A 17,069-nucleotide genomic window follows, 5' to 3' on the forward strand; every position below is an offset into this window, starting at 1 on the left:
GACAGAAAGTTAGCACTAAACATACACATGCATGAAAAGTTTTAAATGAAAACAAAAATAGGTCCCCGAGGTAATCCACCAAACCTAATGGGAATGTATACGTCATTTATACATTGTTTCAAAACAAAATTTCTATAAGTCTTATCAATAACTTCTATGCACAATGTGTGCAGATGTACAACTTAGGGAACTGTTCTGGTGGCCTAGTGGTTAGAGTGTCTGCCTCGGATGCAGGAGGTCACAGGTTTGAACTCCAACCAAATCATAACAAAGACTTACAAAAATGGTACTAGCAGCTACCTCGCTTGGCACTCAGCATTTAGAGGTTAGTGTTAGGACTGGTGTCAGGATAATGTGACTGGGTGGGCATGATGCTACATGTCTGTGGCATGATACCCCAGTGCTAGACCACTATAAACTGCTGGAAAATTGCTAAAGCCACGTTAAAAATCCCAATCAAACAAACACACATGCAATTTAGAATATGTATTTCAGTAATGTGTGTGATGGGAGATTTTTAACATAAATTTAGTCGATGAATATAGGTACCGCAATGGAGAAAAAAACCATGGGCAATTTCATTGTTAATGTTCTGTATTAAAAGCAATTCTGAAAAAATTAAAGTACATATTTATGGAAGAGAAAGGGACATATTATGTCTGAACAAGTTTCATCTGGAACTGGGGGCCACGAGTGGTCTAAAGCGCTCTTCGTTACGGATCACTGCCATCTCACTTCTGTCTGCGTAGGTTCAAGTCTCGGATTTGGCCAATGTGGGTATGTGAGAAAGCTTGCCAGTAGCTTCTCGAGGGTCGGTGGTTCTTTCCAGGGATTTCCTGTGTTCTTCCTCCACCATTAATACTGGTCGCCATGTATAGCCTATCATGTGCTGAAAAATAGCGTTAAACACTACAACAACAACAACAACAAAATCATCTGGAACTGATCATGGGCTGAAAATGACTTACAGTGCCTACCTTTTTGAACAATAAGCATCCTTTTAATCCAGATTTCTTGGCCAACCACTCTTGCATTTAGTTATTTTGGCAGCCGAGTGATTTTTTGGTAAACTTTGACCTTTTTATTCTTTATCATTATATCTTGTCTTCAGAATCTGATTTGTTTTGCCTAATAGTTAAATTGATTGGATCTCTGTACTCCTGTTTGAGATGCTGACTGATGTATTCTACATGAGTTTTGTGGGCCGTCATATCCATGTCTTTTTTTTTTGTCCCACTGGTTAAATAATGTACTTAATGAAAGCATGTCAAGTCAATGTGATGTACGCATAGGTGAGAAAAGAACCACACTATCTGCTGATCTTTTTCTAATTCTTGTGACTTACAATTTGTTTTCAGGGAGAGTATGTTTAGCAGTTTTGATTGGCCAAAAAATGCAAAAATTATTGTGCCTCCTCCCCCATAAAAAAAGTGCTGCTCTTGTTCACCTGGACAATGCTGTACTTAAGAGCTGTTCACCTGGACAATGCTGTACTTAAAGAGCTGCACAAAAACAATAAAATGCAGTTAGAAGGAACGTACATGTTGCACCTTTCAAGTTGCTGAAAGCAAATTTTCATAGGTGATAAAAGTCTTAGATATATTTTTCAATATGATGATTACAAATTATGCAGACAGCAAATTAATTTTAACAATTCCCAAAAGGATGGATGTAAATATATACATTCATTTTTCCTTACAAAGTCAAAACCTTGATAAATATTGTAATGAAATTGGTCACAAGACTTGCTTTTCTTTGACTAAAATCTGTATTGATTAATGTGTCCAATTTGCCATGACAGAGGAAGCCACTATTTGGGAAAGTTGACCGTTGTTTGTTGCTTGGCTGTACCAAAGTAACATGGGAGTTCAATGATGAAATAAAGATCCCGCAGAGCATTTTATTTTATGTCCTAAGCTCATTAAGTTCAGAATTTTTCTTTGCTGAGTAGATATATTCTGCATGAATACAAACTGAACATAACATTCCTGACAATGTTCACAGTGCTAGAGCTATAAAAGTAGGTTACTGTGAGTTAAACTTGTAAGGCATAGATATTAACTTTTATTTAAGTCTGAATATACTTCCACATTTGTTTGTACCCCCCAAATGATTTAAAAGACAAAAACCACAAATGAGGTAAAAGATGCACAGAACTTAGTTCATTTATTGATTTAAATTTCAAACCTGATTATGCCCAAGAGGTCCCTAACACTGTTATTCTCTGCGCATTTCATTCCAAATGGAGGTTTTCAAAAGACAACCCTGCTCACCAGTCATTTCCAGGTCTGGACAAATCCATTTTTAGTGAAGGGGTGTAAGCACAACTACACATGTAAGTACACAGAAAATGTCTACTTATGATATTTGCAATGTCGAATCAAGCAAAGAAAAAGAATGACAACTACAAATTTTACGTTCATGTGGATTTAACAAGAGGTGTAATTTCTATGTACATGTGTGCAAATGGATATAACTCTAAACTCCCAACATTATGATAATTTACAGAATTAACTGGCAGTTACCAAAAAGGATGAACTACATCACTCTGTTGTCTGAGGAAAATAGACTTGCGCATAGTGTGCTGAATATGTTGCCATGTTAGTATGGAAAGTCCATTAAGCATGAAAGGTTCAGAGGATGCCAGTGTTAAGGCCACTCTGGTCACAGTTGGGTTGAAAATTATAAATCAACGAATTGACTAAGTTCTGTGCACTTTTTATCACATTAAAGATTTCCATTATTGAAATCGTAGTGGGTTACAAGCAAACGGGAAGGTATATTCAGACTGTAGTATGGAGCTTCGTGGTTCAAGATTTAATGAAGAATAATATGTCCAAATAAATAAGACTTGTTGACATCAACAGCAAATTCTGCGATTTCTTTTGATGAAGTAAAGGACATCCAGTATTGCTTAAAGTAACAATTCAAGCAGCTGAAGCTATCATCAACAGTAAATCCATATATTCTGTCATTTTCTATGAGGACTGTAGACTTTTTTAAATGCAAATCATGTGAGTAGACTGGTTCACACTCCCTGCTGAAGAAACTATTTATTTTAGTGATGACTGTCTAAACAGAGCAGTGTCTCAGTCATTTCTATGATGCTTTACATAAAATTAAGTAGAATCCTAGGAGACAATTATTTCCCAGTGATATTAAAGGATTTCATAAGGTCAGTAATAATTGTTCTTAACTGGGTAAAGTATATTTTTAAATTTGGAAGGTGTACCTAACTGAACCGCCGTAACATATACTAAAGTTGCATATTCACCATCAACAGTATTTTATAAATGGAGCTGAAATTTTAAAAAATGATCACTGCTGTGTAAAAAGTAACTGATCTAATTTTACTAGGATTGTTATCTCAAAACAATGCGTCTGTCAAGATTCATTGCTGAACATGCAACAGTTGAGAGAAATGAAGCTAACTGGATAGCTTTTTGCTGAAACTGAACAGCGAAGATGACTCAGAAAACACATTCCTACAATGCAAGACTAAAATGTGACACCTATCATCTATTTCACATGTGCACTTTCAAGACAAATGTAATACCTATCTCAGTTTTGGTGCACTTGTGAGACAGAAATGTGATACTTATCTCAATTGCGAGACAAAAATGTGATAATTATCTCACTTGTGAGACAGAAATGTGATACCTCTCATTTGTGCTGCACTTGTGAGACAGAAATGTGATACCTATATCAGGAGAGACAAAAGTGATATCTTTCCATCTCATGCTGCATTTGTGAGACAAAAATGTTACACCTATATCTTGCTTGTGCCACACTTAAGAGGACAAAAAATCATATATGCATAATAATACATTTATTTTGTAGAGGTCTTTGTTTAACTATGGACATCAATCTGATTGCTTTTCTTGGCTGCTCTAATTATTTTTCCCTTGTTTGGTTTTCTCGTTTTGGTTGTGTTGGCTTGATTCTGAAAGACCTGGGACTTGTTTATTGGGTCGATTATTTTGCCAAGTCTGGTTACAATCGCTGGCTTGATAAGACGTTTAAAGGCTGTCTCTGGAACCCATGTCTTTCCAATAGGTGCCTGAATACTTTGCTCAAACTGCTCTACACTGGTGTATGGGAAAGGGAGGCTGCTCACCTATAAAACAAAAAATTCAGTTTTCATTTATAACAGCAGGGATGGCACTAACTTTAAAAAGTTGTTGTGAAAACAATTGCCAACCTCAATATTTTGTTGCCAATTTACAGAAAGTGTTGCATAGCAAGGAGTAAATATTTTTCCATGTCCAATGAAGAAACATAAGGTGTTATGTATATCTATATTATGTACATTATCTTCACCATAATAGATTTTTTAAGTGTCATTACTTAATGACATTTTAATACTAATATCCTATGATTGTAGTTTGCAATGTAAGATGAGTCATGTATAGTGGATATGTTGATTTCATTAATTCTGGAATTATCCCCACCACCACCACTACCTGCTGGCTACTAAAACTCATTAACTAGGAGTTCTGAAATGTATTTCTGCTGTTCTCTGCTTGCTTTAACGATAGCTAATTGCTTCCTAAATTGCCTTAAAAAATGAATCAGTCGTAGACTATTCTGAGAACTTAAGTAAACGTGTTTTATATATGGAATAAAATCAGCCTTCAAAGTAATGTCGCAAATGTTCAGAAACTTGTCAGTAATCTTTAATACAAACAGCTTAAACATTCTCATTCACAGGCAATGATATGTCATAACTTTTATTCTCCTATATGTATCTCTCTGATTTACCTATACTGGGTTGTTCCACTTTGTGACATTAACCTAAGCAACTTTGCACAATGGGCTCAATCACTGCAGTCGTCAATTACACGTCACTAGCTAATGCCATCCCATCAGGCAATTACTGAAATAGTGGTTTATACCTGACCTCTTTGCCCTTTAATTGCCCAAAGGATGGTTTTAATCAGCTTCAATCATTACTGCTTACTGTTTATACACACTGCATGTAATGGGAATGTACTGAAGCAGTGTTTGTTTGTTTCTTTTTGCTGAGATTACCAAAAATAGTATTTTTCATAACACAACCGTGTCAGGGGTTTGGGAGTAAAAAAATATAGTGATTTTAGCATGACATGCCATGTTATGGCAGGTATGTCAACATCCTGAAAATAAATTTTTGCATTTCATCATTTCAATCGAAGTTTTATTGGGCAAATTATAATTTTTTTCAACAAGCCCAGTGGGCACTTCAGTTGGAATACAGGAGTGCCTGATCTAAATTAAAGGGGTCCTGGGCATCAGGCTATCAGATTTTTTAAGCACCAATAAAATTTCAAGATTTAGATGCAGTTGAGATAAGCATCCCATGATCCCCAAAAGGCCATGAGTGATGTGAATGGAGGTTGTGTGTGTTTAGGAAACATCTCCGAAGTATATAGTTCTGACCGAGACTGAATTATTTTGCTTTTCTGTAGGACTTACATAGAACAATCAGTGCTTAAAAGGTAATCAGCTTTTTTTTCTAAACTTCAACAAAACTATTTTTTCTGGTACATTTTAGTAAAACAAAAAGGATTAGTTGTCATTTGGTCTATTGTGGCCATTCATGTTCCAACTTTCAGAGGTTGGCTGACTGTAGCCAGTCTGACTATTTGAGTGTATCACAGCATACAGTACTCAGGCCAGATGTGTGCATAAGTGGCTTATGATATAACAATGCACTGATAAGACTGTTTATCAATATGAACAAAAGAAACAATACACATATTCCAGTGCATTTTATATCCAAGTTTGAGGCTTCCTTTCACTGTGCCTTTCAATTTCTCTAATCAAACCAGAGAATGTATGTATAAATTTTAACAGCCAAAAATCATTACCACAAAAAATCTCCAAATGGTATATTTTGTCCCCAAGAAAAAAAATGCAATTAGCAACAATGGCAAAGGCTGCCACAATCCCTGACCGAGACATTCTATCAAATATATCAAGCACTTTGTATATGGTAGTATGGGGTGAACACTGAGGTGAAAAAAATGAGGAAGTACTAAGAAATCTTGTATTGCTTAGAACTGCACACGCCACCTCTGTGCAATGAGCCCTTGGAATGTAGCTGCAGAAGTGAGTTTAACACCAATGAGGTTCAAGGACTTGCAATATTTGTAAGCCCCACTTTTCATACCAAATCCTGGCTTCTAAAAATACAGAAGAGGTTTCTTTTTGTCAAAACTGCTAGATGGTAACAAAATTTAGCTTGCAATTAATCTAGACTTAGGACAACATATAAACACATAGATCTTAAAGTAATCATCATGTTGGGCTTCTGTCATCATTATGAACTTGAACAACAAATTTATTTTTTCTCCCAATATTTTCAGGACAAATTAATTATAAACATTTTGGAATTGGGGAGGTGATCTGAAATAGCTCTGGGAGGTGCTTAGAAAAGAAATGTGACTTGTATAAAATGGTAAACAAAAATCAGTCATGGTTTCTTGCTCATATATATATATAAATATATACTTGTCTAACACATCTCATGCATCACATGGATCATAAGGAGACTACAAATGTACCTCCCAACCAATTCCCTCATTTTTATAAATTTTTCTGTTCTTGTTGAGGACTTGATCCAAAAACTTTATAGTCCTTACAAAGTGTTTTTACAAAACCGTGAAGCTAAAAACAGCTTCTGAAGGCACATGTCACATGTGCATGAAAAGTTGGAAAAATCCAATATCCTTTGCCCAAGCAAATGACCTATTTGTGTAAATGAACCATGCTATTTCAATTAATGCATCTAGCTTATAGCCATGGTAATTTAATGAATGCATCTAGCTTATAGCCATGGTAATTTAATGAATGCATCTAGCTTATAGCCATGGTAATTTAATGAATGCATCTAGCTTAGAGCCATGGTAATTTAATGAATGCATCTACCTTATAGCCATATAATTTAATGAATGCATCTACCTTATAGCCATGGTAATTTAATGAATGCATCTAGCTTAGAGCCATGGTAATTTAATGAATGCATCTAGCTTAGAGCCATGTCATTTAATGAATCATCTAGCTTGGACCCATGGTAATTTAATGAATGCATATAGGTTAGAGCCATGGTAATTTAATGAATGCATATAGCTTAGAGCCATGGTAATTTAATGAATGAATATGGCTTAGAGCCATGGTAATTTAATGAATGCATCTAGCTTAGAGCAATGGCAATTTAATGAATGCATCTAGCTTAGAGCCATGGTAATTTAATGAATGCATCTAGCTTAGAGCCATGTAATTTAATGAATGGATCTAGCTTAGAGCCATGTAATTTAATTAATGCATCTAGCTTAGAGCCATGCAATTTAATGAATGCATCTAACTTAGAGCCATGGTAATTTAATGAATGCATCTAGCTTATAGCCATGTAATTTAATGAATGCAACTAGTTTAGAGCAATGTAATTTAATGAATGCATCTAACTTAGAGCCATGGTAATTTAATGAATGCATCTAGCTTAGAGCCATGTAATTTAATGAATGCATCTAGCTTAGAAACGTGTAATTTAATGAATGCATCTAACTTACAGCCATGGTAATTTAATGAATGCATCTAGCTTAGAGACGTGTAATTTAATGAATGCATCTAGCTTAGAGACATGGTAATTTAATGAATGCATCTAGCTTAGAGCCATGTAATTTAATGAATGGATCTAGCTTAGAGCCATGTAATTTAATTAATGCATCTAGCTAAGAGACATGGCAATTTAATGAATGCAACTAGTTTAGAGCCATGTAATTTAATGAATGCATCTAGCTTAAAGACATGTAATTTAATGAATGCATCTAACTTACAGCCATGGTAATTTAATGAATGCATCTAGCTTAGAGCCATGCAATTTAATGAATGCATCTAACTTAGAGCCATGGTAATTTAATGAATGCATCTAGCTTATAGCCATGTAATTTAATGAATGCAACTACCTCATAGCCATGTAATTTAATGAATGCATCTAGCTTAGAGCCATGTTAATTTAATGAATGCATCTAGCTTAGAGCCATGTAATTTAATGAATGCAACTAGCTTAGAGCCATGTAATTTAATGAATGCATCTAGCTTAGAGCCATGGTAATTTAATGAATGCATCTAGCTTAGAGCCATGGTAATTTAATGAATGCATCTAGCTTAAAGCCATGGTAATTTAATGAATGCAACTAGCTTAGAGCCATGGTAATTTAATGAATGCATCTAGCTTAGAGCCATGGTAATTTAATGAATGCATCTAGCTTAGAGCCATGTAATTTAATGAATGCAACTAGCTTACAGCCATGGTAATTTAATGAATGCATCTAGCTTATAGCCATGTAATTTAATGAATGCAACTACCTTATAGCCATGGTAATTTAATGAATGCATCTAGCTTATAGCCATGGTAATTTAATGAATGCATCTAGCTTAGAGCCATGCAATTTAATGAATGCATCTAGCTTAGAGCCATGGTAATTTAATGAATGCATCTAGCTTAGAGCCATGTAATTTAATGAATGCAACTAGCTTAGAGCCGTGGTAATTTAATGAATGCATCTAGCTTATAGCCATGTAATTTAATGAATGCAACTAGCTTATAGCCATGTTAATTTAATGAATGCATCTAGCTTATAGCCATGGTAATTTAATGAATGCATCTAGCTTAGAGCCATGCAATTTAATGAATGCATCTAACTTAGAGTCATGGTAATTTAATGAATGCATCTAGCTTAGAGCCATGTAATTTAATGAATGCATCTAGCTTAGAGCCATGGTAATTTAATGAATGAATATGGCTTAGAGCCATGGTAATTTAATGAATGCATCTAGCTTAGAGCAATGGCAATTTAATGAATGCATCTAGCTTAGAGCCATGGTAATTTAATGAATGCATCTAGCTTAGAGCCATGTAATTTAATGAATGGATCTAGCTTAGAGCCATGTAATTTAATTAATGCATCTAGCTTAGAGCCATGCAATTTAATGAATGCATCTAACTTAGAGCCATGGTAATTTAATGAATGCATCTAGCTTATAGCCATGTAATTTAATGAATGCAACTAGTTTAGAGCAATGTAATTTAATGAATGCATCTAACTTAGAGCCATGGTAATTTAATGAATGCATCTAGCTTAGAGCCATGTAATTTAATGAATGCATCTAGCTTAGAAACGTGTAATTTAATGAATGCATCTAACTTACAGCCATGGTAATTTAATGAATGCATCTAGCTTAGAGACGTGTAATTTAATGAATGCATCTAGCTTAGAGACATGGTAATTTAATGAATGCATCTAGCTTAGAGCCATGTAATTTAATGAATGGATCTAGCTTAGAGCCATGTAATTTAATTAATGCATCTAGCTAAGAGACATGGCAATTTAATGAATGCAACTAGTTTAGAGCCATGTAATTTAATGAATGCATCTAGCTTAAAGACATGTAATTTAATGAATGCATCTAACTTACAGCCATGGTAATTTAATGAATGCATCTAGCTTAGAGCCATGCAATTTAATGAATGCATCTAACTTAGAGCCATGGTAATTTAATGAATGCATCTAGCTTATAGCCATGTAATTTAATGAATGCAACTACCTCATAGCCATGTAATTTAATGAATGCATCTAGCTTAGAGCCATGTTAATTTAATGAATGCATCTAGCTTAGAGCCATGTAATTTAATGAATGCAACTAGCTTAGAGCCATGTAATTTAATGAATGCATCTAGCTTAGAGCCATGGTAATTTAATGAATGCATCTAGCTTAGAGCCATGGTAATTTAATGAATGCATCTAGCTTAAAGCCATGGTAATTTAATGAATGCAACTAGCTTACAGCCATGGTAATTTAATGAATGCATCTAGCTTATAGCCATGTAATTTAATGAATGCAACTACCTTATAGCCATGGTAATTTAATGAATGCATCTAGCTTATAGCCATGGTAATTTAATGAATGCATCTAGCTTAGAGCCATGCAATTTAATGAATGCATCTAGCTTAGAGCCATGGTAATTTAATGAATGCATCTAGCTTAGAGCCATGTAATTTAATGAATGCAACTAGCTTAGAGCCGTGGTAATTTAATGAATGCATCTAGCTTATAGCCATGTAATTTAATGAATGCAACTAGCTTATAGCCATGTTAATTTAATGAATGCATCTAGCTTATAGCCATGGTAATTTAATGAATGCATCTAGCTTAGAGCCATGCAATTTAATGAATGCATCTAACTTAGAGTCATGGTAATTTAATGAATGCATCTAGCTTAGAGCCATGTAATTTAATGAATGCATCTAGCTTAGAGCCATGGTAATTTAATGAATGCATCTAGCTTATAGCCATGTAATTTAATGAATGCATCTACCTTATAGCCATGGTAATTTAATGAATGCATCTAGCTTACAGCCATGGTAATTTAATGAATGCATCTAGCTTATAGCCATGGTAATTTAATTAATGCATCTACCTTATAGCCATGGTAATTTAATGAATGCATCTAGCTTATAGCCATGTAATTTAATGAATGCATCTAACTTACAGCCATGGTAATTTAATGAATGCATCTAGCTTAGAGACATAGTAATTTAATGAATGCAACTAGCTTATAGCCATGTAATTTAATGAATGCATCTAACTTACAGCCATGGTAATTTAATGAATGCATCTAGCTTAGAGACGTATAATTTAATGAATGCATCTAAATTACAGCCATGGTAATTTAATGAATGCATCTAGCTTAGAGACGTGTAATTTAATGAATGCATCTAACTTACAGCCATGGTAATTTAATGAATGCATCTAGCTTAGAGACATAGTAATTTAATGAATGCAACTAGCTTAGAGACATGGCAATTTAATGAATGCATCTAGCTTAGAGTCATAGTAATTTAATGAATGCATCTAGCTTAGAGCCATGTAATTTAATGAATGCATCTAGCTTAGAGACATGGCAATTTAATGAAAGCATCTAGCTTAGAGTAATAGTAATTTAATTTAATGAATGCATCTAGCTTAGAGCCATGTAATTTAATGAATGCATCTAGCTTAGAGCCATGGCAATTTAATGAATGCATCTAGCTTAGAGCCATGTAATTTAATGAATGCAACTAGTTTAGAACCATGTAATTTAATGAATGCATCTAGTTTAGAGCCATGGTAATTTAATGAATGCATCTAGTTTAGAGACATGGCAATTTAATGAAAGCATCTAGCTTAGAGCCATGTAATTTAATGAATGCATCTAGTTTAGAGCCATGGTAAGTTAATGAATGCATCTAGCTTAGAGCCATGTAATTTAATGAATGCATCTAGCTTAGAGCCATGTAATTTAATGAATGCAACTAGTTTAGAGCCATGTAATTTAATGAATGCAACTACCTTATAGCCATGTAATTTAATGAATGCATCTAGCTTAGAGCCATGGTAATTTAATGAATGCATCTAGCTTAGAGCCATGTAATTTAATGAATGCAACTAGCTTAGAGCCATGTCATTTAATGAATGCATCTAGCTTAGAGCCATGGTAATTTAATGAATGCATCTAGCTTAGAGCCATGTAATTTAATGAATGCAACTAGCTTAGAGCCATGGTAATTTAATGAATGCATCTAGCTTAGAGCCATGGTAATTTAATGAATGCATCTAGCTTAGAGCCATGGTAATTTAATGAATGCAACTAGTTTAGAGCCATGTAATTTAATGAATGCATGTAGCTTAGAGCCATGGTAATTTAATGAATGCATCTAGCTTAGAGCCATGTAATTTAATGAATGCATCTAGCTTAGAGCCATGGTAATTTAATGAATGCAACTAGCTTAGAGCCATGGTAATTTAATGAATGCATCTAGCTTAGAGCCATGTAATTTAATGAATGCAACTAGCTTATAGCCATGTAATTTAATGAATGCATCTACCTTATAGCCATGGTAATTTAATGAATGCATCTAGCTTACAGCCATGGTAATTTAATGAATGCATCTAGCTTATAGCCATGGTAATTTAATTAATGCATCTAGCTTAGAGACATGGCAATTTAATGAAAGCATCTAGCTTAGAGTAATAGTAATTTAATTTAATGAATGCATCTAGCTTAGAGCCATGTAATTTAATGAATGCATCTAGCTTAGAGCCATGGCAATTTAATGAATGCATCTAGCTTAGAGCCATGTAATTTAATGAATGCAACTAGTTTAGAGCCATGTAATTTAATGAATGCATCTAGTTTAGAGCCATGGTAATTTAATGAATGCATCTAGTTTAGAGCCATGGTAATTTAATGAATGCATCTAGTTTAGAGCCATGTAATTTAATGAATGCATTTAGTTTAGAGCCATGGTAAGTTAATGAATGCATCTAGCTTAGAGCCATGTAATTTAATGAATGCATCTAGCTTAGAGCCATGTAATTTAATGAATGCAACTAGTTTAGAGCCATGTAATTTAATGAATGCATCTAGTTTAGAGCCATGGTAATTTAATGAATGCATCTAGTTTAGAGCCATGGTAATTTAATGAATGCATCTAGTTTAGAGCCATGTAATTTAATGAATGCATCTAGTTTAGAGCCATGGTAAGTTAATGAATGCATCTAGCTTAGAGCCATGTAATTTAATGAATGCATCTAGCTTAGAGCCATGTAATTTAATGAATGCAACTAGTTTAGAGCCATGTAATTTAATGAATGCAACTACCTTATAGCCATGTAATTTAATGAATGCATCTAGCTTAGAGCCATGGTAATTTAATGAATGCATCTAGCTTAGAGCCATGTAATTTAATGAATGCAACTAGCTTAGAGCCATGGTAATTTAATGAATGCATCTAGCTTAGAGCCATGGTAATTTAATGAATGCATCTAGCTTAGAGCCATGTAATTTAATGAATGCATCTAGCTTAGAGCCATGTCATTTAATGAATGCATCTAGCTTAGAACCATGGCAATTTAATGAATGCTTCTAGCTTAGAGCCATGTAATTTAATGAATGCAACTAGTTTAGAGCCATGTAATTTAATGAATGCATCTAGCTTAGAGCCATGGTAATTTAATGAATGCATCTAGCTTAGAGTCATGGTAATTTAATGAATGCATCTAGCTTAGAGCCATGTAATATAATAAATGCATCTAGCTTAGAACCATGTAATCAAATACATAGTGAGTTACCGAGAGACCTCCAAAAAATCCGCTTGACATCCAGAAAATCGAGAGTGTGTCTGTGGTGTGGGAACTGGGCTGTTTAATGACTGTATCCTCTTTTTATAATCACATCAACAGTAATTGTCAATAAAGTTGCTTTTCTGATGAATTTGCTCATTATTTTGTGTAAATTATGTTTATTTTCAAAATGTTTAACATCTGAAAGATTGTTAACATTATAACAACTGGTTAAACATCCACCACGTGTACACGAAAACATTTGTGTATTATGTCACTGCTTTTTGTTTGTTGATTAGTCTGGTTCCCGGAGTGGGATGTGATAGTGTTGTGCAAAAAAGGGATTCTGCATAGCAGGGAACTAGGCTGACTGCTGATACAGCACCAAACAGGAGTCCCTTTTTTTCTTCAAAAACATGCAACATTTATTTTGTGCGACATTCGTCTACATCGAAACTCAATTGTGTATTGTTCAATTAATAAAATACTGATGACGTGATTTCATTGCAAGTAATAGTAAAACTTCTTATCATCCTTGAGGATATCTCCATGTACCATTTCAGGAATTCTCTGAAATTCGTTTTCCCCACCATGGTTTGTATCTGTGAAACAAAGCTCTTTATTTTACGAAGTATTCATATCTCTTGGCTGCCTTGCTATCTTTGATCACAGCTATGACTGGGTAGGTTAGTTTAAGGTAGTTTAATTAAATTACATACACAATAACATTTAGAACAGTGTTCGATTGATCAAATGAAGGAATTCACCTGACGTAAGACCGGGGCTGCAAGATCTTAAGCATGGAATGATTTGCATGGTTTTTAACTTTTTTAATTCCACCTCCTTTATTTGATTCAAAAGACATAATTAATGTGATAATACAAAGGAGGCCATCTTTTAATTCAGTATAACATAGAAACAAATACTTCAACTAGTCAGATATCAAAACATGGTCAGCACTTAATTATGTTCTCAGAAAAACGCTCGCAGGCATAGATATTAGGGTAGATTGATACATTTTAGGTTTAATTACATCGCATTTATGACGATTACATTTAAAAGGAACTAAAAGATAGATCTAGAATACAAATTTCACTTGTTAAAAAGTTATTTAATTGGTATTTATTTATTAAAGTACTTCCTCCCCTAGGGGTGACATTTTCACTGATCAAAATTTGCTTGAATATTGTTAATTACAGTGTACTAAGAATGTTTGGAAAGAAAATGTAACAAATTATATGACTTCTTTTTTAAAAACTGATATTTCATATTGTTGATTACAATTTCCTGGTCCTATCTACCAATTTTGATGATAAAACGTGGGATATATCAAAGTTTCTGTTACCAATTTTTATTGTGATTTTCTTCAAGTTCAACAAACAGGGACCAATTTTTGGGTATTTTCTGGTTTAAGAGAAAGTGAGTATCGCCTTGTCAAAATAAATCAAACCTAATGTGTCACATTGTCAGAAATATTTCCACCTAATGCATCACCTTGTCAAAAATATTCAAGCCTAATGTATCACCTTGTCAAAAATATTCAAACCTAATGTATCACCTTGTCAGAAATATTCCAGGTTTGCAAAAAGTTTTTCGAAACATGGTACTGCATTACTTCAGACCCTAAAATGTCAACATGCATTTATGGACCTGTACCTGATGTGAGGCAATAGCTTTGTCTTTCGCTTCACTGATGATCACATTTCCCAGATTCCTGTCCCTCCTAGGTGGTAATGGTGGTGCTTTGATAATAAACCTGAAATGAAGCATAACAACTGTAAGAGAAACAAAGACTGCTGAAATCTTTACTTCCAACAGATCATGATTACTGTACTCCATGGCATGAATCAAACTGGGGGGGGGGGGGGGAGGGTCTCTGGGGCACAGCAACACATAAAGGTTATTTTTTGCTCAGGCTGTAGGGGTACCATGATATTTTATTGATTTTACTGCAAATTAACAAATGAATCTGCAATCATTCTGATCAAAGCAGTAACTTTTGAATTTGATTGGTTTCAGTTACAGAAAAAAGACCCCAAAATAATACAAATGATGTAAAATTTTATAGTACATGCTCCTGCCAACCCATTATCACATCCTCACATAGCCCATTATATGTTGTCTGAGAGGAAAAATATACATCACATCCTCACATAGCCTGTTATATGTTGTCTGAAAGGAAAAATATACATCACATCCTCACATAGCCTGTTATATGTTGTCTGAAAGGAAAAATATACATCACATCCTCACATAGCCTGTTATATGTTGTCTGAAAGGAAAAATACACATCACATCCTCACATAGCCTGTTATATGTAGTCCGAGAGGACAAATATATTTTTGTACGCTTAACTGCTATATTGACCACTAAGTTCAAAGAGTGAGCCATCCATAACTGTTTCAGAACAAGAGTGATCTTGAACTTAAGCAAATAAACATATCCTGTGTTCACAAACATGTCCTGTAATCAATACACAAACATGTATTGTAATCAATACACAGACATATCATGTATTCAATACACAAACATGTCCTGTAATCAATGCACAAACATGTCCTATAATCAATACACAAACATATCCTGTAGTCAATACACAAACATATCCTGTATTCAATATACGAACATGTCCTGTAATCAATGCACAAAATATATAACATTTTATTGTTATTATTCAGCAAAGGAATAATCATTTTTGCACATGTCAGTCTCACATATTCAGTTTACTGGCAAAATCTATGATAACAGACCTTCTCCATGAATAATAAAGATAATTGGCAAAATCTGTGATGATAAAAGACCTTTCTCTATGAATAATTAGAGATAATCAGCAGCATTTGTGTGATAATAAAAGGAATTCCTCCATGTAAAAACAATTTCATCTGAAATGCTGTGGGACATACTACTATGAAACATTTTAACTGCTGATACCAGCTGGGAAAGGTGATTGTCTGGGTTGCAGCCACTGGACCCACCGGATTTAATTCTTTTCTATGTGAAGCTAGATCACTAAGATAAAATCTTGAGAACAGCTTCTATTATGTCCTCACTTGAAACACTATGCTCAAACATTAGGTTTGCTGAGATCACACTAATCTCATGAGCTGAAATTCTTGATTGGAGAGGGAGTGTATGACCACTCTAACTGCTTGCTGACACAAACCTTTTTTTAGCTACAAAGCCTGTTTGCATCATTTGGACCATGGAACCATTCAATATGAACTGTAGATAGTTCAGGTCCACTCAATAGGCATGGAACCATTCACAGGTCCACTCAATAGGCATGGAACCATTCAGTATGAACTGGAGATAGTTCAGGTTGACTCAACAGGCATGGAACCGTTCAATATGAACTGTAGATAGTTCAGGTCCACTCAACAGGCATGGAACCATTCAATATGAACTGTAGATAGTTCAGGTCCACTCAACAGGCATGGAACTGTTCAATATGAACTGTAGATAGTTCAGGTCCACTCAACAGGCATGGAACTGTTCAACATGAACTGTAGATAGTTCAGGTCCACTCAACAGGCATGGAACCGTTCAATATGAACTGTAGATAGTTCAGGTCCACTCAACAGGCATGGAACCGTTCAATATGAACTGTAGATAGTTCAGGTCCACTCAACAGGCATGGAACCGTTCAATATGAACTGGAGATAGTTCAGGTCCACTCAACAGGCATGGAACCGTTCAATATGAACTGGAGATAGTTCAGGTCCACTCAACAGGCATGGAACCGTTCAATATGAACTGGAGATAGTTCAGGTCCACTCAACAGGCATGGAACCGTTCAATATGAACTGTAGATAGTTCAGGTCCACTCAACAGGCATGGAACCGTTCAATATGAACTGGAGATAGTTCAGGTCCACTCAACAGGCATGGAACCGTTCAATATGAACTGGAGATAGTTCAGGTCCA

General features: G+C 34.7%; 1 protein-coding gene across 2 annotated transcripts in view; it reads right to left on the reverse strand.

Moving 5' to 3' along the window:
• Positions 1–3,812: 3,812 nt before the first annotated feature.
• Positions 3,813–17,069, reverse strand: part of LOC149786147 (U3 small nucleolar RNA-associated protein 14 homolog A-like) — a 60,298-nt gene continuing 47,041 nt past the window's right edge. For both annotated transcript variants that reach the window (XM_089976497.1, XM_089976498.1), the window contains exons 13-14: positions 14,803–14,902; positions 3,813–4,117 (exon numbers count right to left, since the gene is read on the reverse strand). In XM_089976497.1, the coding sequence (XP_089832623.1) occupies positions 3,851–4,117; positions 14,803–14,902 (367 nt within the window). In that variant the 3' untranslated portion in view covers positions 3,813–3,850. The remainder of the gene's footprint in view (positions 4,118–14,802; positions 14,903–17,069) is intronic.

Source organism: Sinohyriopsis cumingii, chromosome 12 (assembly GCF_028554795.1).
Source record: "Sinohyriopsis cumingii isolate HCF-2022 chromosome 12, ASM2855479v2, whole genome shotgun sequence".
NCBI classification, from domain to species: domain Eukaryota; kingdom Metazoa; phylum Mollusca; class Bivalvia; order Unionida; family Unionidae; genus Sinohyriopsis; species Sinohyriopsis cumingii.